This window comes from Calypte anna, chromosome 7 (assembly GCF_003957555.1).
Source record: "Calypte anna isolate BGI_N300 chromosome 7, bCalAnn1_v1.p, whole genome shotgun sequence".
Lineage (NCBI taxonomy): Eukaryota > Metazoa > Chordata > Aves > Apodiformes > Trochilidae > Calypte > Calypte anna.
The window spans coordinates 6,585,187-6,606,188 of NC_044253.1; the positions used below are offsets into that span (position 1 = coordinate 6,585,187).

A 21,002-nucleotide genomic window follows, 5' to 3' on the forward strand; every position below is an offset into this window, starting at 1 on the left:
ATTGAGGTTTTTTCCTTAACAATGCCATAACTGTCTGAAGTTTACATTTCTTTTATTTTTTCCTTTCTTTTTTGTTAAATTTGTACACAAGCCAGGGGCCTGTTCTTTATATTATGTTACTGTTTGAGAATGGATAGGTTAGACACACTTAGAGAGTACACAAGGGATATATAATATTCTCAGAAAATAAATGGATGCTGAGTTTGAGAGCAGGTCCTGTGTTTTCCTGCCTGACCACCTACCCTTGAGGATAGCAAACAAATCACCAAGGATGCCATGTATCTATTGACAGTCAAAGAAAAGTAAATAACCCAGTCTGTTTCAGGGTGCTTTTTTTTTAATTTATAAGCACTGTGAACACAGCTGCTGTAGATTTAGAGAAATTCTTAAAGTCTTACTTCTAAAATTCTTTCTAGACGTCCTTTTTCTTGAATCACCTACTTGAACCTCCTCAGTCTGCAGTGATATGCAAAGTTATTTCTCTTCCTCATCCTCCCAACCCAGAGGATGTGCCCTGCATTTGGAGAACAGCTAATGCATTTGAAACTTCATTTTAGGGACTGCATCTGATAGCTGTTTTTAAAACATCTTTTTAAGTGTGGATGCCAGAGAGCAAATTCCTTACTTGGGTGCTGCAATAGTTACTCTAATGCTCATACATATTTGTAATTCCCTGACTTAGTTTTTGATTAACATTTTACTTGATAAAGTGTTCAGTGGGAGGTATGGTTCAAACGGTCTCTGTTATTGTTGCTACCTTGATTTTTAAATGCCAGAGAAGTCACATATTGGTTATGCTACAGAAAGGTCAGTGAGGCTGTGTATAAATTGTGTAGAATTTCACAAAAGGGCAAATCATCTTTTGCAGATGCCATTGAACAAGACTTAATTTTAATGTTTTGTGACAAGAGTTCTCCTTTAGAAAACAATCATTCTGAAGGTCAGTTAGGTAAACTGCAGGAAACTTGTAAGTTAAACTTTGTTTAGAAGTTACACAGTTCTAGGAATACCACACTCAGCAGCTTTGTTTAGGAGTCTGTTGTAATTTATTCTCCATGGGATCTTCCTCAGATTAATAACTTCAAATCTTGCAGTGTACCCCATTGTACTTTACAAAGCTAAGCAGATTGTAAACACATCTTATCATCACAGGCTTATTACTGATAAATCCAAGTTTCAAGACAGTTTTTAGCCAACTGGAATGAATTGAACTTAATTACTTCAGTTCATCTGGAGCTGGTAATGTATTCCACATTAGAAGTGCATTCTTCCAATAAGTAGCAAAATTACTTACATTTAATGCCAACAAAGGAAAAATTTTAGAACTATGTTTCTCACCCTAGGTTTGGCAGCAAGTTTTGTGCATACATTCCTGTAACAGCTGTGCTTATCCCAATTCTATTAAGAGTTATTCCAGCTCATGTTCTGGTTTGGTTTATTCACAGTAGCCACACAAGAACAAGAATTATGGTGGAGACAGATTCCTTTTTATGCTGAATCCTTTCACGCAGTTTTTCTTAGCTAACTGAAAATAAACCATAAATCAAAGTGCAAAATGCATATATCCTGAATGTAATCTTAACAGGATGCTTTAGTGGGAGTGGGATATTGTTAGAACTTAGTTTGAAACCCTGCAAACAGTAATTAAAGAGCTTTGTGTTGCTTTGGTAGGCAGCTCTGGGAAAGTCAAACCTGTACTTTTATTTCCAGTAACTTACAGGAAGTTTACCATTCTTACATGGAGCCTGCTGTGCTGCTGCTGCTTCTCCAGTTAGGTTGGTTTTGGATTTTTTTCTTTCATGATACACAGATGGTAGCTGGTCATGCAATTTTTAAAACTAGGGAACTGTAAAGCCTATTGGTAAGCAAAAGCCAGGAAGTCATCTGCTCAAAACAGACACAAAGCCACAGTTTGCTTCTGAAGTTTAACTACACCATTTTCCTGTGAAAACCCATCTGCTTTCACTGAGCTGTCTGAATCTGCCCAGCAGGCAGGAAGACTCAGGCTGTCCTTTTGGAAGCAAAGCACAGGACTGCTTCCCCATGGCTGCACCCACCTGTTGGGTGTTAGCCCAGGAGGGCAGCCAAGCACCACACAGCTGCTTTCTCCCTGCCCAATGGGACTGGGGAAGAGGAAAAAGAAAGCAGATAAGATTGGAAAATGATCTTCCACCCCCAGCCAATTTGAGGCATATTGAACACCCACATGAAAGCAAACTCTGGCCTGCAGCCTGCTGCCTAAGGGACAGAGAAGGCATCAGCAATATTCATTGGGCCACACCACTTGGCTGCCTCTGATTGATTTCACTCAGGCCACAGGAGTCCACTGTTAACCCACACCCCATGCACCTGCAGGACTCCTCCCAAACACCCTGCAGGTTTTAAAAATGTTAAAAGAGTTCATGCTACTGTTTTCTTGTGATTTAACAGAGCATGTAAACGTATGATAAATTGTAAATGGGCAGTTTTCCTTCTACTTTGCCACCTCTTAAACCGTTAGCCATCTTCAGAAAGAAAACAGAACACATCAAAATGCCCCTCACAAAGTTGTAATTATGTACCAAAAGCACAACATTCTGCATTAAAATAATACCAGCTTTCAAAAAAGACTAACCCAGACAGAACCTCTGCAGTGAGCAAACTGTGCAGAGTTGAACCTTATTACACCCAACAAACCAAACAGCCAGGCAGCCTTTGCCATTTTGCAATTAAAGCTGTTAGTGATAGAGCAAGTACACTGCAACATAAAAAGAACTGCAGGAGGCCTGAGCTGCTGAGCACTTTTTTTTTGAAGGGTTTCAGAACCGAAAAAAAAGAGTCAGCCTTTAGCTGCCTTAATTACAGCAAAAATCACAGTTTAGGCAGAGATTAATGACTTTGCAGGTGGCAGAGCGATTCTAAGCAATTTTTCATAGATGTTGAAATGATTCCTGCTGGCAGGCATGATGTGCCACCAGCTGCCATTCAGCACGGGCTGTCAGCCATGGCATCACTTGGCAAATGTTAACCTTACACCATCTTACCCTCTAACATCACAAACAAGGAGCCAAGTGTCCAGGCTGAGGCCTGGCCCTCACCTGGTTTAATCTCCACCCTTTCAACCTGAGAGGTCCTGCAGAGGTGGAGCTTCTCAGCCAGAAGCTGCCCCAGAGATCTCCTGCACACAGCCTAAGGGCTTCCAGGGCTTCAGGCAGTGCCCCAGGTGCAACCAGTGGACTTATAATTTCAGTTCTTGTAGCCAGTCTGTTTCTTTGGGAAACCAGCAACCTGGAGGCCTTCAAAGTCCCTGCTGAAGCCACCCACTGTAGACATGTACATGCTTACAGGGCTCATTCCTCCATCGCATGCTGCAAGTCCTGAAGTTTACTGAGACAAAGCAACCAATCACAGAATAATTTGGGTTGGAAGGGACCTCTAAAGGCCTTCTAGTCCAAACCCCCTGCAGTCAGCAGGGACACCCTCAACTTGCTCAGCTTGCTCAGAGCCTCCTCAAGCCTCACCTTGAGCATCTCCAGAGATGAAGCCTCAACCACATCCCTGGTCAACCTGTGCCATTTTTCCACTACCCTCATGGTAAAGAGCTTTTTTCTAACATCCAGTCTAAATCTTCCCTAATTTAAAGCCACTGCCTCTTGTCCTATTACTCCAGGAATTTGCAAACAGTCCCTCTCCAGCCTTCCTGTAGCCCACTTCAGATACTGGAAGGTCACCACTAGGTCTCCCCAGAGCCTTCTTTTCTCCAGGCTGAACCCCAGCTCCCTCAACGTGTTTTCACAGGAGAGGTGGCTCAGCTCCTTGATTATTTCTGTGGCCTCCCCTGGACCCACTCCCATCAGGTCCACGTCCTTCCTGTCTTGAGGGCTCCAGAACTGGACACACTACTCAAGGGGAGTAAAGTATTTCAGAGCAAAGTGGCAGAATCACCTCTCTCCATCTGCTGGCCACGCTTCTTTTGATGCACCCCAGGATGCAACCGGCCTTCTGAGCTGCAAGTGCACACTGTTGCATCTCGTCCATCTTTTCCTCCCCAAGCAACCAACTTTACGGCAATTCCGAGAAACCCCAGCACAAGGCTGGTCCGCAGCCGGTCATCCGGTGCTTCCCCAGCTGCCTGAGGGCGGATCACCCTTAGACCTCAGAGAGCCCTGCAGCACGGACGCTCTCTGGCCCTTCCTCTTCCTCTCCCTCCCCGGGACCGAATCGGCTTCCGAACCGGTACCTCCGCTCCCGGAGCTTCTTTGGCGCGAAAAAGCGGGTGAGGAAAAAGGGGGGGAAGGGGCGGGGCTGTGCGGGACGGCGGCCGCTGATTGGTCGGCGCCGTGACGCGGCGGCGCACGCGGGGTGCGCTGTGGCGGGAATTGCTGAGGGTTCGGGTTCGGGATTGGGGTCCCGGTGCGGGTGAGCGGCAGCGGCGGGGATGGATCTGGCGGTGGCAGCGGGGAGCGTGGCTTCGGGACACCAGCAAATCCGCGATGAGGTGGCTGAGAAGTGCCAGAAGTTGTTCCAGGACTTCTTAGAGGAGTGAGTGTGAGAGGGGCCGGGCCGGGCCTGGCGGCGAGCGGGCTCGGCCCTCAGGAGGCGGCGGCCTCACCGCAAGCGCCTCAGTGAGGGGGCCGCCATTTGGCGGGGGGTGAGATCCTGTCAGTGCCTCTCACCCCGATCCCTCAGGGTTTGAGTCAGAGAGGTACCCCCCCCCCAGCCCCTTCCCCCCGAGGCACTGCTGGGCTGCTTTGAGTGGCAGATTTTTCCCGGGCATCTTTCGATGTGGCTCGGTTAGGTGCGTTTTGACCCCTTTTAACAATGTTTTGTGACAGCCGAGTTGAAAATCCCTTTTGCGCCTTCCTTGTTACACCTTATTGCGTCTGACTCGCGGTGTTTTGTTTCCTGAGGGACCCTTCAGGACCAGGCGAGGAAACTTGTCAAACCCCCCCTGAGGAACGCAAAAGCCCCTCAGTTTTTTCTGGTGCAAAATCATTAAGGCAGGAGTAAAGCTGATGTGTGAAATGCAGACCCGGTGTGTCTGTCCTGGGGTGCTCATAGCACGGGTTGTAGCAAAGGAGGGGGCAGGAGGAGAAATATTGTTGGAGAAGATGTCAGCAAGGGCCTGTGGGATGCTGTGGTTCTCTTGCACGCTCCTTACCGAGTGTGATCCTTCTCTGCTCTTTTATGTATTCACAAATACCCAGTTGATGCCCGATGTGTAACTGGGAAATGTTTTCCTGACTCAACTGCCAGGTTCCAGAACAGTGATGGGGAGGTCAAATACTTACGTGATGCTGAAGAACTGATTCGTCCGGAGAGAAACACCTTGGTCGTGAGCTTTGTGGATTTGGAGCAGTTCAATCAGCAGCTCTCCACCACTATTCAGGAGGAATTTTACAGGTAAAGTGAAGAGGCTACCTCAGAGCTGAGCAATTCTGTAGTCTGAGACCCACAACATCTTTAAATGTTATGTAAAATATGCTTATCTGCTTTCTGCATTCTGGAAAAACGTGTAAGAATTTAGCTTTTTGTGTCTGGATCAAAACTTACTTGCTAAAGGATTTATCTCCAGAAAACATTAATTAACTGGACAACTGCATTTATTCTAGTGAAGAAGTAGATGGTCAGTATGGGGATACAGAATAAATTTCCTGAAAATATTTATTGAGCCAGAGGCTTATTTTGAGTCTCTACTCCTTAATGTAAGGGTAGAAGTGTCATAAAATGAGACTTAATTTTAAAAGTCTGCTTTCAGACAATAACGAGCATAATTTTACAGTCATCTCATATTTAGATTAGCTTTGAGTGTTCTTACAAAATGTGTCAATAAAAGCCAGAACCTGATAATTTGTGATACAAGCCTTTGATGGAGTCCAAAGCAAAGAAAGCATTTTGATAGCTTCTGAAAAAATATGAACTTATTTTCCCTGTTTCAGAGTTTACCCTTACCTTTGCCGAGCAGTAAGGACTTTTGCCAGAGACCATGGAAATGTGCCTGCAAACAAGGACTTCTACGTTGCATTCCAAGATCTGCCTACCAGACACAAGTAAGATGATTATTAATGCAGGAAACTCATGCATTTTTACTGCTGGAAGAGTAGTGTCAAAGCATACTGAAAGTATTTTTGTTGTATAGTGTGAAAGGTGATCAATACAGCTGTGACTTGGATAGTACAATTGGATATCAGATTGTGAAATACCCTGATCTTGTGCAAGATATTTTTTTGGAAACAGATTTATGAATTGTACTTGGATACTTATATTTGTTTGTGGAACATCCTGAATGTAGCTTCTTTAATTAAAAAAAAAAATTAGAGTACACAGTACCAGTGAAGTAACTTTTGCATTGGTTTGACATTTGATACTAATCTACAAGTTTAAGTTAAACAAGAATATTTTCCAGTACTTTGTTTCTTTTGTCTGTTATAACTGCTCTTTACTCACAAACTGAATGAAAACTATCTTGGGTCTTAGTACTTGGGTAGTGCTCTGGGAATATCCTGAATGTAGCTTATTTAATTAAAAAAAAAAATTAGAATACAAAGTACCAGTGAAGTAACTTTTGCATTGGTTTGACGTTTGATACTAATCTAAAAGTTTAAGTAAAATCAGAATATTTTCCAGTATTTTGTTTCTTTTGTCTGTTATAACTGCTCTTTACTCACAAACTGAATGAAAACTATCTCAGGTCTTAGTACTTGGGTAGTGCCCTGGGCCTTAAGATGTCAACTCAGTCTCAGAATTTCATCCTTATGGATTTTTTGGTTGAAACAGAATTCGAGAACTGACCTCAGCAAAAATCGGCTCCCTGATTCGGATCAGCGGGCAGGTGGTTCGTACCCACCCTGTCCACCCTGAGCTTGTGAGTGGGACTTTCCTGTGCCTGGACTGCCAGACAGTGATTAAAGATGTGGAGCAGCAGTTTAAGTACACGCAGCCAAACATCTGCAGAAACCCAGTCTGTGCCAACAGGAGGAGGTTCCTGCTGGACACCAACAAGTCAAGATTTGTTGATTTCCAAAAGGTACAGGGGTGGAGTCAGGGGAGGTTGACAAACAGGGTTGTTCCTGTGGTAGCTGAAAGGTGTTGTTTGTACAGCTGGATGCTGAAGACAGTTAATTTTGGTTTTGTTAACATCAAGAAAAGATTTCAAGAAAAGGCACTAGAATTTCTGTCTGTGGAAGGCAGAAGCTTAAGCATGGGAATTTATGGAAAGTGTCAAAGCAATCTTCTTGCATGATGTTGATTGTCTAAGCCAGACACTGAAACCCCACATATTTGGGGCATTGGTAGTCTCATGTTGCAGGTACATCATGCACTCCTTTTGTATGAGTGTGACAAGAAGCACCTTTTAGTATCTGCAGTGTTTTGCTCTTCCAGACTGATTCACTCTGCCATATCTTCAGCACTTCACAATCTGTGTCAGTCACATCAACTGGTCTCTTCAAGCTGTCTCTTTTACCCCTCAGAACTGTCATTGTTGCCCCCTTGTTCATCCTCTTGTGTTCCTTCAGCACTCAGACACTGACCAGTCAAAGGGATTTTTGTTTTTCTTATTGTAAGAACAACTCTGTGAACTGACATGGATGGCAGCAACCCAGTGCTATTAACAATACTCATTAGCAGCTTAGCTTGGGGAGCAGCTGCAGGTTTGGTGACATCCAAAGCCAAGTGCTGAATATCCCCTCCCCAGGTTCGGATCCAGGAGACTCAGGCTGAGCTGCCACGGGGCAGCATCCCTCGCAGCGTGGAAGTCATCTTGCGTGCCGAGGCGGTGGAGTCTGCTCAGGCAGGTGACAAATGTGACTTCACAGGATCCCTGATTGTTGTGCCTGATGTGTCCCAGCTCTCCACACCAGGTTTGTATGGGATGTCCTTCCTGCTTGTGCTGGGAACTGTTGTCCTGGCTCCTGCTCTGAGAGAGGTTGAGGGTAGCCCTGAGGACTTGGGGGAGGAGGGTAATGGACCAGAAGCTCAACATGAGCTGTCAGTGTGTGCTTGCAGCCCAGAAAGTCAACCATGTGCTAGGCTGTATCAAAAAAAACATAGACAGCTGAGGGAGGTGATTGTCCTGCTCTACTCTGCTCCTGTGAGACCCCACCTGGAGTGCTGTGTCCAGTTCTGGAGATCCCAGCCTAAGAAGGACACAGAGTTCCTGGAATGTGTCCAGAGGAGAGCCACTAAAATGATCAGAGGGCTCTGGAGAAGCCCTGTGAAGCCAGGCTGAGGAAGTTGGGGTTGTTCATCCTGGAGGAGACTCTGAAGTGACCTTAGAGCAACCTTCCAATATCTGAAGAGGGTCTACAAGAAAGCTGGGGTAGGGCTTTTTACATGGGGGTGTAGTGAGAGGACAAGGGGAAGTGGTTTAAAACTTGGAGAGTTTTAAGTTGGACATTAGGAAGAAATTCTTTAATTTGAAGGTGGTGAGACCCTGGCACAGGTTGTCCAAAGAAGTTGTGGCTGCCCTCTCCTTGGAAGTGTCCAAGGCCAGGTTGGATGGGGCCTCAAGCAATCTGGTTTAGTGGAAGGTGTCCCTGCCCATGCAGGGGGGTTGGAACTAGATAATCTTTGAGGTCCCTTCCAACCCAAAGCATTTTGTGACCCTGTGGTTCTGTTCTGGTGTCAGGGGTGCGTGCAGAAACCGGCTCCCGGGTGAGTGGGACTGAGGGCTATGAGACTGAAGGCATCCGTGGACTTCGTGCCCTTGGTGTCAGAGAGCTGTCCTATAAGTTGGTGTTTCTGGCCTGTTATGTTGCACCAACAAACCCACGGGTGAGTCTGGAAAGAATACAGATTTTAAAGTATTGCTGGTTTCTGCTCTTTCTGGTTTTACTTCAGATTTGGGAGTGGAAATGGGTAAAGTTTAGATGAGTACCACCTTCCTGACTGTTCATATTCTGACTGGGTTTACATAGCAAGTTTGTTTGTTTCTTTCTTGTCTTCTTTGTTCACATAGCAGTTTTCACAGTTTTGTGATTATTTGCCAATGTTTACCAAACACTTAACCAAATAGGTAAGTGACCCATTAATTTCCATTCAGCTTTCCTCCATTTCTCTAGCATTTCCTTTTCTTCCAGGCATTCCTATTGCTTCATTTTGTCACAGGGAAAACAGTGATCCTTCTTGTTCCGTCTGGTTTGTCACATCTTGAGCTGTTACTACAACATATTAGTACTGATTATGATTGTGTTGTAACGTGGTATGATATGGTGACCTGTAATTTTGCTAGCAGCTTCACCATCACACAGGATAAATACAGCAACTGTTCTTTCTGGGTGTAAAATTTTCCTGCCTTATTCAAGAGTAATGGAATACCTTGAAAATTCCAGTTGATGAAGAAAGCTTACAAATAGCCAAAGGAAACCATATTGGTTTACTCTTTAGTATCTGGATGAGCATCTCTCTTGGGTTTTTCTGGGCTAACTGAAGTTACACTCCATTGGTTTGTCTCCCTAGGAAACTGTCTATTGCTTTTTAATGGTATAAGGTGATGAGCTTCCTTAGCCTAAGGTCAGCATTTCTGAATATGTCCCTCCCATTCATCTTTGAGAGCAGGTGTTTGTAGCCTTCTGTCTGCAATATTCACATTCAGTAGTGGGCATGGTATTACTTCTATTACTTTTATTTCATTTGTTCAGTTTGGTGGAAAAGAGCTCCGAGATGAAGAACAGACTGCAGAAAGCATTAAAAACCAAATGTCTGTGAAAGAATGGGAAAAAGTTTTTGAAATGAGTCAAGATAAGAACCTTTACCATAATCTGTGTACCAGCCTCTTCCCCACTATCCATGGTAAGAGTCCAGTTCTTGCCTCAGAGAGGGAAATATTCACTTGTGAAAATACAATTTCTTTTTGCTGTCCATGTAGTGCCATTGGGGCAAGCTTGAAAGCTTTATGCCAACCACCAAGAACTTTCCCCTCCAGCACTGGTTAAGCTAGAAAAGGAGAATCTATTTCCTGAGTACTTGCAGTGCTTAATCATTAAGGCCTGCAAAACTTGTTAAAATTGTTGGTTTTGGGTCATCTAGTACTAAATCCTAGAACTGGCAGTTGGAGATAAGCTCTATTTTATACGGGCTTCCTTTAAAAACTTAAAGGATTCAAAATATTGCATGCTGTTGCACATGCATGTGTGTCAGTGTCCAGTTGTTTCTGGCTCTGAACTACTTTAAGGACTTAGGTTGATTATGTGTAAGAAGTCTGATCAGCTGAATTTAGTCTGTGTTCTGAGACAGTGTGGCATAAAGGAATTAATCCTCTTTGAGTAATTTTTCACTGAAACTGTATCAAGCACGTAAGTGCAGCTTCAGTGGATGTTCAGCCCACAGGTGGATTCTGAGGGGATGTGCCCAAATGCTCTAAAGTCCTAGTGGGCCGAAGGTTTATTTGTTGGTGTTTTTTTTTTTTAAATAGGTAAAATGTGGCTTTTTCTTTGGATTTTTAGTTGAGTGTTTGTTTTGTTGTAGGTAATGATGAAGTCAAACGTGGGGTCCTGCTGATGCTTTTTGGAGGGGTTCCCAAGACCACATCAGAAGGCACTTCCCTGCGTGGGGACATCAACGTTTGTGTTGTTGGTGATCCGAGCACAGCCAAGAGTCAATTTCTGAAGTAAGTGTCTCATTAAAGCTCAGTATCTAAAAAATGTACAATGTGACAGGAGTTATAAGTGTGTGCTGTGCCTTTTCTATGTTAAACAGAGGAAAGGAAAAGAAAATATTTAAGTGTTTTCCAGGAATTGTTTGCATGTGGTGGAGGTATTTGAAGAAAGTTGAGCAAACTCAACGAGCCCCTGTGGTAATTACAAAGAATGAATTAAGACCTTTTTTCTTTAGGTAGTTATGAAAGTATGAATTTACAAATACTTTCAAGAGACAGCAAATAATAAAAATACAAAACGTATTGCATATCTTGAAATATCAGAGATGAAATAATTGTGGTTTTTTTTTTTATCTGCCCCAATTTTTATCTTCGTCAAAATTGGTAGGTCCCAGCACTTTGGACAAAAAGACAACTATTATCCTGGGAAAATAATTATTAAATAATTATATTTATGCTATTATAATGGTGTCTTTTGTTGGAAATTCTGTTTAAGATGCTTTTATTTTATCATGCTGTCCACTTACCTCTGCATTGTTCTCCACAATGCTGTATACATTTCGACTCAGAAATGTAGAGGCACCACAAAAACTGCTTTAGGATGCCTGTGGTCAGTCTTGCTGCTTCCTGCTTTGTTGTTCCCTTGTGTTGACATTTACTTGACCCATACAGAGCTGTGTTAGTTTGTGAAGTCAGCAGAAAACCTGTGGGAGGAGGTCTGGATTGTTCTTGCTGCTGGTGTAACCATGTGTGAATTAACAGACCCGTGACAGACTGCAGTTAGAGAGTTTCCAAACCTTGCTCAAATGTGGTTAGGACTGAGAGGAATCTACCTAAATACCAATTTCTTCCTGAAGGAAAGAACAAGTCCTATAGTACTGCAGTACAGTTACCTTGCCTTTCCAGGTTTTAATCTGAGTTTTACAGTTTGTTCATCACTCTTTCTCTCCATAGGCATGTGGATGAGTTCAGTCCTCGTGCTGTGTACACCAGTGGAAAAGCTTCCAGTGCTGCTGGTCTGACAGCAGCTGTTGTAAAAGATGAAGAGTCTCATGAATTTGTCATTGAAGCTGGAGCACTGATGCTGGCAGATAATGTGAGTCCAGGCACTAGAAAGGTTCCTGCATCCCTAGAATGGTTTTGATTAGTGACAAGGAGCCCCAGATTGTCTTAATGATGCTTTTTTTTTTTTTTTTTCCCCTCGATAGTGGTTGAATTTTGGTGACTTATTTTTTTATTCTCCCATTGCAGGGGGTTTGTTGCATTGATGAATTTGACAAAATGGATGTGAGGGATCAAGTGGCCATTCATGAAGCAATGGAGCAGCAGACTATATCCATCACCAAGGCAGGAGTGAAGGTAGCTTGCACTGTTCCTCTGGTTGTGAAGTCTGTATGATCACCTGACACCCAGCTAGTGTCCTGTCTCAGATTTTGGTGTTAAACTCTGTAGTTTGCTAAGATCTGCCCTGCCTCACTGTGGCAGGACAGAGATCATTTGCCTATGGAGTGGCATATACCCCAAAAAAGGTCAGAAATGTTACTGAAAGGAAAAAACAAATAGTAATGGATAGGAAACAGCAGATGGGAAAGTTCCAACCTTGAAGGAACCCCTAAAGAGGATATAAGTTTGTGTGTGTTTGTAGAAGTGAAGTGTGTATCTGCACTGTTAAAAACATTTTAAAGGACTTGTTTCAGTATTGTTGGAAAGATTGTGGCAATGTTAAAATACTGTTTCATCAAATTTAGTCTTGGAGCAGAGGCCTGGTTAGGAAGGCCTGGGTAGAAGAGTTTGGGTTCTTTTAAAGAGTATGTTGTATCTCCATTGAAAACCCATCTAAAAGGTGTTATGCAGGCCTGCTTGAATTGCAGTGAGCTGGTTTAGCAAGTGTCTACAGATATAACTCTTCCTCTTTTTCCTCTTTTTCCCCCTGATTGTCAGGCTACCCTGAATGCCAGGACCTCCATTTTGGCTGCAGCAAACCCAGTTGGTGGACGCTATGACAGATCCAAGTCACTGAAACAGAACATAAACCTGTCAGCTCCCATCATGTCTCGTTTTGATCTCTTCTTCATCCTTGTGGATGAATGTAATGAGGTAATTCTAAGGAACTATAGAATAATTTATCAGAAAAGATCTCTGGAGGTCTCTAGTCTAACCTCGTGCTCAAAGCAGATCATTGAGAACAAGTTGCCAAGACCTTGACCTGGTGAGTTTTGAGCATCTCCAAGGCTGGAGAGACTGCAGCCTCTCAAGGCCCCTGCTGCAGTGTTTGACCACTATAATGCATTTAAAAAACAATCACAACAGCTTTATGTGCAATCAGGATTTCTCATGGTTCAGGTTGTGTCACTTGCCTCTTACCAATCTGTACTTCTAAGAGCAATCCTCTACCACATCTCAACTCCCTCATGAGGCAGTTGCTTTATTTTCAAGCTGAGCAGACCCAGCTCTTTGAGCTTTTCCTCATACATCATGTTCTCCTGCCATTTGACCATTTTGATGACTCCTCTGCAATTTTAGGTGAAGCTGATCTGATGAGCAAGTCTTGCTTCTGCTTTTCTTCTGTCTGCGAAGTTCAAAGCTGGCAGCGCAGATCTGGATGCACTCTGCTGAATGCAAGGATTCTGCCTTTTCATCTTGTAGGGGTTTGACCTGCAAACTTCAGACCATTAGTCATTTTTACAAATGGCTGGTCACTAAGGCTGAGACTGCTACCACCTGTCTATGTGGCATTTGCCTTGGGAACGCATTAAATACAGAGATTAATCTTGGTTCAGCTCTGTTCTCTCTGCTCGTCTGCTCAGAGTGATTATCTAATTGAGAAGGGGCTGATGAAAGAGACAGGGCAGGGTGAAAAGGAAGAAAGCAGTTCCCACGCTGCACAGTGCTTGCTTTCTGCCTGTTCTATGGTTAACTTGTAACCCAGGAGAGTTCCAAGACCTTATAAATCCTAAAACTGCCTTTTATCCCTTCTCTGCCATGTTTCATTGTATTAAAAACCTTCCCGGCCATTCTGATGGATCTTCTGGCAAACAGCTTCTGGATAGTCTTAACTCTGCCAGGAGGAGAGCAAGGAAGAGAGGGGAATGGGAAGGAAGAATATAACTGTGTTTTTGATACTTGTCTGATGTTGTGAGAATGATCTGACAGAGCCATAATGTCCCAGGTTACAGATTATGCCATCGCCCGGCGCATCGTGGATTTGCATTCCAGAGTGGAGGAATCTGTTGATCGTGTTTATTCATTAGATGATATCAGAAGGTATCTGCTCTTTGCAAGACAGTTTAAACCAAAGGTAATTCTTTTTTTGCATCCAATACAAAGACAGTGCAGTGTTATCTCAAGAAAAGAGCTGTAAACTCAGTTATTATCTAGAAACATAACATACTTCAGAGCCGTGTTCTCTCCCTTTTTAAACTCCACAATCCCAGCCAGCCCAGTTGAGACTCTTACAGTCCATAGACTTCACTGCTTTGGCAGCAGTTCTTAACCTCTGTCTAGAACAATTGAGGGGTTGTTTTGTAGCTTTCTCAAACCTCAGGGGTATGGGTTATGCAACACAGCTGCTATGGAGATTTTTGTATTTTATTGACTTGCTGCTTAATCTAACTGTTTGTTTGTCTTTATTTTAAAAGGGTATTGTTCTTCAATATTCTTTGCTCTCTTTGTGCTAAAATATACAACCTGGGAAACTGCTCTAAGTACAAATTTTTGTGGTCCATCCAAATAGCAGCTTGGATGGGCTGTGTGTTAGTTTTTTTCAGAAGTTCTTCAAATGTAATTCTTCTAAGTGGAAGGAGGGGATATCCTCCCTTAGAGAGTACTGAAAACTTCCATTTCATTTCCATGTAGTCAGGAGTTTGTTTTCCAGCTAGATCTGTGTATATGTGGGTAGACTCAGCTAAAAAACATGCACACAAAGCTGTAGTCAGTGTTAGTATATCCAGTGTATGCTTGTGTGTATGTCTGCATGCAGAATGAAAGGTAAATAAACAGCAGTCTATAGAGACAGAAAAGAATTATGCCTGGAAGAAAGTCAGTGGAACAGAAAAATAGACATTATCCAAAATCTGCAGCAAAATAATTGTTGTGTCACTATAGCTATTGTAATATAGTTGTTACTGTAATCATTATTACAATATAATTCTAACAGAATACGTTTGTTGTTGTATCTATGTATAGTATGTGTATAATATAGAGTATTTCAGAGAAAAGTAGTAACTAGCAAAGAAAAGTCTGGCAACTTCCAATCTAGGGCAAGAAAAATAAGTTTTAATATTTTTAACATGGCAAACTGTCACACTGTCTTGTGTCCCAAAGATATCTAAGGAGTCTGAGGACTTCATCGTGGAGCAGTACAAGCGGCTACGGCAGCGTGATGGCTCTGGAGTGGCAAAGTCATCCTGGAGAATCACAGTGAGGCAGCTGGAAAGCATGATTCGGCTCTCTGAAGCCATGGCCCGGATGCACTGCTGTGATGAGGTATCAAGTTTGTGCTGAAAGTTTGTCTAAATGCTTCTGTAAATGTTGTGGGAGTTCTGGCTTTGCTATTTGACTGTGGTATCATGCGTATTTAAATCTTGTGGGTGAGGAAGGAAAGCTTGGGTTGGGTTTTCACTTGGGATGTTTGGCCTGAATTTGTATGCCAGAAGTACTGCTTTTAAGGTATGTCTTGTAAAACTGAGCTCAGGTGTTCCATACAGAGAACATGCATGTTTTTGCATGTTGTGGCAGCACTCTCAGCCTGTTACCTGTTAAACCATGACAAATACATAGGACAATCATCTAATAGTATCAGCCAGGGGTCTTGGGAGTGTTTCTCCTAATTCTAGTTTGTACTCTCTCACAGCTGTCTTCCATTTGCAATCTGAAAAGCCAAACTTCATCCAAATATGTGAGCTTCCCTGGGAGTCCCTGCATTTAAGATCTGAGCTCCTCCTAGCATCAATCAGTGATGAAATAAATGTACATTGTGCTACACTTATTATCTGCAGTCTGGCTGCTATCCATCCAGTCCCTGCTTTAAAACTCAGCAGGCCTTTTGAAATGTTGATTAGGGGTTATGTGGTACATGCAGGGATGAAAACTTACTGGTTGTATAAGAAGGACTCCTATTGGCTTCTTTTTAATTAAGTTCAGCTTGAAAAGGAACAGATAGCTTTTAGATAGCTAGAGAAGATTTTTCTAGTTTTTGCTTTTCAGTTCCAGAGGAGAGTCTCATTAATTTATTTTTTTCCTCATATTGTTTCTGTTCAGACCTATTTCTTTAATGTTTCTTGCTCCACTGATCTTTCTTCAAAATGTTCTTGGCTTAAATAAAAATTCTGTCAACTCCACTTGACTGCTGAAGCCTGAAACCAGGCTGCTTATTCCCTCCATAATCTTGTGTGAACTCAAGAGTACTTGTAGTGAGAAATAATTTGACTTGCAGAGTCTCTACTGCTTAGGATTAATCAGCTGAGATGGGTAGAAAGACCCTTTATTAGAGTTAGAGGTCAGTTTTTGGAGCTACTGGGAAAAAGCCTTTTAAAATGAGAAGAACCTCTATGCCTATTTAATATCTGTTTTTTCAAATCTTGCCCAGGTTCACCCGAAACATGTGAAGGAAGCTTTCAGGCTTTTAAATAAGTCCATCATTAGAGTTGAGACTCCTGACATCAATTTAGACCAAGATGATGAACAGCAGATGGAGGATCAAGAGGAACAAGATGGAGTTAATGGTAAATTACTTATAGAGAATTTTTTAAAATGGGGAAGTACATCCAGCCTTTACAGCTTGCCTTGCTTTGAGTACATGCTTCTCTTCAGTTTTTCACCTCTTTCTCATGTAATAAAGTCTAAGAATGCTGACTCCTGTTCTTTATTTTCTTACTTCAGCCTCTTTGTGGGTCCACTCACCTGGTTGGTCACTGCAACACTTTTCAGTGGCTCAGACTATTAAAAGATGTTACAGATGTAAACCTAGCTCTATGTCCAAGCAGGTGAGGCAGAAGCTCCAGCTGGGGTCAATGGTCTTGTGAATGGGATCAATGGCCATTCTGAGGACATCAACAAGGATGCTGCACCCAAAGCCTCTCTCAGATTGGGCTTCTCTGAATATCGACGGATTTCTAATCTCCTGGTGCTGCACCTCAGGAAAGCAGAGGAAGGTAAGAGCTTGTTTATTAAAAAGAGGGCAGACCCTGTGTTCAGGGAGCAGCTGTTAAAACATCCCATGCTGTTGTTGCACTTGGGATTTGCCCTGCTGCTAAAGCACCAAACTTGTTAGGTCAGGTGTGAACCAGTACAGGTGTGGCTGTATTACAGCTGATGAGACAAATATGTCAAATACACAAGTATATGTCAAATACAAATATTGTCAAAACATGGTAAGGTTGAGGAGCATGTCAGCAGCAGATGTAGAAAAGGATTTGTAGCATCTGGTGGTCTAACCCAGCTAGAAGATTCTGCAGCAATGAACTACCAAGTGCAGCTTTAATGTGTCCCAGCCAGCACAGCCAAAAGTTACAGCCACAAACTTACCCAGGATGTGCCAAATGGCAGCATCATTTCTTGGCGAGATGAAACATTTTAGTTGCAATGAGGCTGCTCCTGTAATGAAGTGCAGCAGCTGTCTCATAGCATTTACAAATGCTACAAAGTTTTTGGAAGGGTGTGAAGATAACAATATCTGTTGGAAATTTATATATAGAAGGATGACTTCTTTGTCTGTGTGTGACAATGATTTATTTTTTTTTCCTCTCTTGTAGGAGTCCTTGTGGCTGCTTTTTCTTGAGGCTGGAGGTCAATATGATTGCTAGACTACTAATTTAATTTATAGGCCAGATGAATGCATAGAACTGAAAGCTTCATTCTTTATCTCAATACCACCAATTAAAACATGATACAACATATGTCCTGTACAAAACATGATGATTTAAGAAATAGGAAAAAGTCTGATGTTTCTTAAACATCTCAAAATACACGTTCCTCCAGCACTGTAAATGTTAACTTATAAATTCTCTTTTTATGGTTTGAATGTTTTCTCACTGCTGCTGTGTTTATGCAATTTATTTTCTCTGCAGAAGAGGATGATTCAGCATTAAAAAGGAGTGAACTTATTAATTGGTACCTAAAGGAAATTGAATCTGAAATAGAATCTGAGGAGGATCTAATAAATAAAAAGAAGATCATAGAGAGAGTCATTCATCGACTTACACATTATGTAAGTATAGAGATATGTGGATAGTGAAAAGGTTATTAACTTACTGAGTGCAATGATTCACTTTTAATTTAATACATTCCTAATTTGAGAAAAGTTTTGTGCTTATGTGTTATGGACTGATGCAGTATAAGTTATTTCTTTGTTTAATAGGTGTTAAAAATATTTATAGAGAAAACACTGAAATAGAGATGTGTATGAGTAAAAGTTCAAAGTGTCATATTATGTCCCTATAGAAGTGTGATATTTTTCTGTATTTCTATAGTGTCAGTTATACATTAGGATACAGAAATACAAACAACACTTTATTCAATGGGTAGCTTTAAGTCATGGGGGCACTAGAGCAATTTGGAGGAGAAAGTGTGGAAATATAAAACACTTCTCACTTTTAAAGGCACAAAACCACCAGACTGAAGTGTTCTCAGAAAGCACACAACATATAAGAGCTTTCCACTGAAAGTAATTGTAAGATTAGGAACCTGTTCAAGAGGGTGTTCACAATTAAAAGAGTTAAATAATTTATCAGTAAGGGAGGTGTTACCAGCTTAAACAGGAGATGTCTCATTTTTGTGTGTTGCAGGACCACATCTTGATAGAATTGTCCCAATCAGGACTGAAAGGATCCAGAGAAGAGGAGACTTTTGATGAAGATCCATACCTGGTTGTCAACCCAAACTATCTCCTGGAGGACTAAGGGCTGAGAACTGGACTGCAGAGCTGGCTAGTTACCTGCTGGAAAATGCATTCTTCTCTTGCAAGGGTTGCTGTATGGCTAACATCTTAAATTCTTAAGAGTGCTTTCCTGGGGAGTGTGCAGGTTTGCTCAATCACACTGAGCATACCTGCAAAGTTTTTAAAGAAATGACACACATAGATCAGTTTCATTCCTAATTCTGGGTTTCAGTGCCATCATCCAGATGCAGAAGAGAATAATTCAGTATCTCCTTTCAGCATCAAGCTGTGTAGATGCTTCTGTTTTAAATTAGAGGAATTTTGCATTGTTCTTCTATTTAGTAGACTTTTTATGATACCAGTTTTTAGTGTTTTTCTTATTAACATAAATAAAAGGTCAAAAAAGGGGGGTGGATTTGTTGTTGCTCACGTGTGGGATTGCTATTTTCTACACCTGTGCTTGGAGGCTGAAAAAATAGTGATCTAAACGTTTAATGTCTTAAGAAACCTTCAATTTCCTAGATGACAGATGCCATTTTTTAAGAGGTTATTTTAACTTCCAGGGATGGATAATGAGAAACTCTGACTGCTTCTTTTTCTTTTTAGATGGACTAAAGAGGGATATGCTCCTGTTGTATATGTAAAATAGAAAACTGAAAATAGGAAGGCTTTAAGTCAGGAGATCAGAAACCCCCATCTTGATGAATGTCTTAACTTGTAAGTGAATTGGCAGCTGCCATCCTTTGTGAGGGATTTTTAAGATTATCTTTGTAAAGTTGTTTGTAGATTTTTTCTATAGGAAAATTTAACTTAGATTTCTGTTGCTCTCAATTATTTGCTCTATCCTTTGGGATTTTTAAATAATCTTTTAAGAAGTAAAAATACCTGAATATTTGTCTTGCCAGCCTGATACCAACACCTAAGAAACATCTCTTATAGCACAGAAGATACCAAAACTATATATTTTAACTGGAAATAGCATGAAGTAACTGTTTCTGAAGCAGCTCTCTACTGATAGCTATCATAAACTGCATCTTGGCAAATGCTATTTTTCATTAAAAATTACCTCTCACCTGCAACAAGAGTTTCATGTTATTCTTTCAAAATAAGGACAGGAGGATATTTGTATTTCATTATATCCCCCCTCACCTCCTCCCTGTCATTGTTTGATTAAATATTCTTTACATGGGAGAAAATACAGCTTTTTCTTCTCTTTCCCCAGTTCTGTGTGCTTCATAGCCTTGGAAAGGTGTTCTCTGAGTTAACACTGCTTTACTGAAAAATAAGCAGCAGGTGGTGCTGTGAAGTTCCTATTCAGACATCAGGGGAAAAAGGAAAAAATAAAAAACAAATGTTGTTTGGAACAATAAGAACAATGTTTCAGCAAGCTTTTCTAGGCTTCTTAAAAAAACCAGACACCTGGGATTCAAACAGGGTTGAAGTACACAAATTACAATCTCTGTGTAAGATACTGGAGCCCAAAAAGGCCTACAAAACTGTTTAGAGACAGAATTTTAAGCCTTTAAACAGCAAAGGTATTTATTTTCGGATCCGGGGAGCTCCCAGCTCCCACTGGACAAAGAGTTCCCCGGGTCAGGGAAAAGGGTCAGGTTATTTATACAGTTAAAAGGGGAGGTTGCATCATCCTTACATAGTCATAAGATTGCAACATGTAATTATAATATTCATGACAGGCAGAGTCGGGATATGTCTCTGGGGGTCTTCAGATGAAGTAACAAAGTCTTCCTCAGGGCTGAACTTTTTACTTTTCTTGTTTCTTGCTGACTTCATTATATTGTTACAAGGCAATATCAGACCCTAGCTGTAGCTTTCCCCTTATCAGCTGGTTGTGACATCTTTATGGTGTCTTTGTGCAGATGTTCACATTCCTTTGGTGCCTAGCTAGCCTTGGCAGTGCCTTGTTTTGAGAACAGGACCTACACTTTTAATTATCTTCCAGACAAAAGTTAGCCTCGTTAGGGCTTGTTTTGTTCACACTGTTTCAGTGGAAAATTACTGGAGTTAATCCTGTCAGAAGTTAATCCTGTCAGGGTCTTCCTCTGTTTCAATATAAGATTGGCTATTGGAGGAACAGCAAATACTGAGTGATGTTTTCTACTGTAACTTAAAGAGAATATTGCCTGACAGAGCAATAACTTGTGTAGATGATCCCAATTCTGATTCAGACTAAAAGCTGGTTGTTAGGGGAAGTAACCTTGGAGGTGGAACTGGCTTTTCACTATCTATGTAGAATTTTGTATTTAGTTGATTTAAACATGTTCTGCTTTTAGGCAGCAAATGTTCTCACCTTTTTAGTTTTGATGTATTTAAATGTGGAGAAGTTGCTTTATCTCTTCCCTGCAGCATTTCAGGTAGGTGACCTGTTTGTGTCCACCCTGCTGAGAGAGGATGTGTTTCCAAGGCTGGGAAGGAAGGAGGACTTTGGAAAGCAATAAAATGTTGCTCAAATTCTTTGATGCTGTCAGGCCTGGTGCTGTATATACATTACTGCTGCTGCCTGAGTTCACATCACGGCCACTTTTCCAAGTG

General features: G+C 41.8%; 1 protein-coding gene across 1 annotated transcript; it reads left to right on the forward strand.

Annotated features, from left to right (window-relative positions):
- Window positions 1-4,350: 4,350 nt before the first annotated feature.
- On the forward strand, window positions 4,351-19,449 carry MCM6 (minichromosome maintenance complex component 6). Its single transcript, XM_030454076.1, has 17 exons — window positions 4,351-4,521; window positions 5,236-5,382; window positions 5,919-6,029; window positions 6,757-7,006; window positions 7,676-7,841; window positions 8,609-8,754; window positions 9,621-9,771; window positions 10,447-10,588; window positions 11,531-11,672; window positions 11,828-11,935; window positions 12,518-12,673; window positions 13,746-13,874; window positions 14,900-15,061; window positions 16,164-16,299; window positions 16,561-16,728; window positions 17,644-17,783; window positions 18,361-19,449. Exons 1-17 carry the CDS (start codon window positions 4,418-4,420, stop codon window positions 18,472-18,474), a joined length of 2,472 nt encoding a protein of 823 aa, XP_030309936.1. The 5' UTR covers window positions 4,351-4,417; the 3' UTR covers window positions 18,475-19,449.
- Window positions 19,450-21,002: the final 1,553 nt, after the last annotated feature.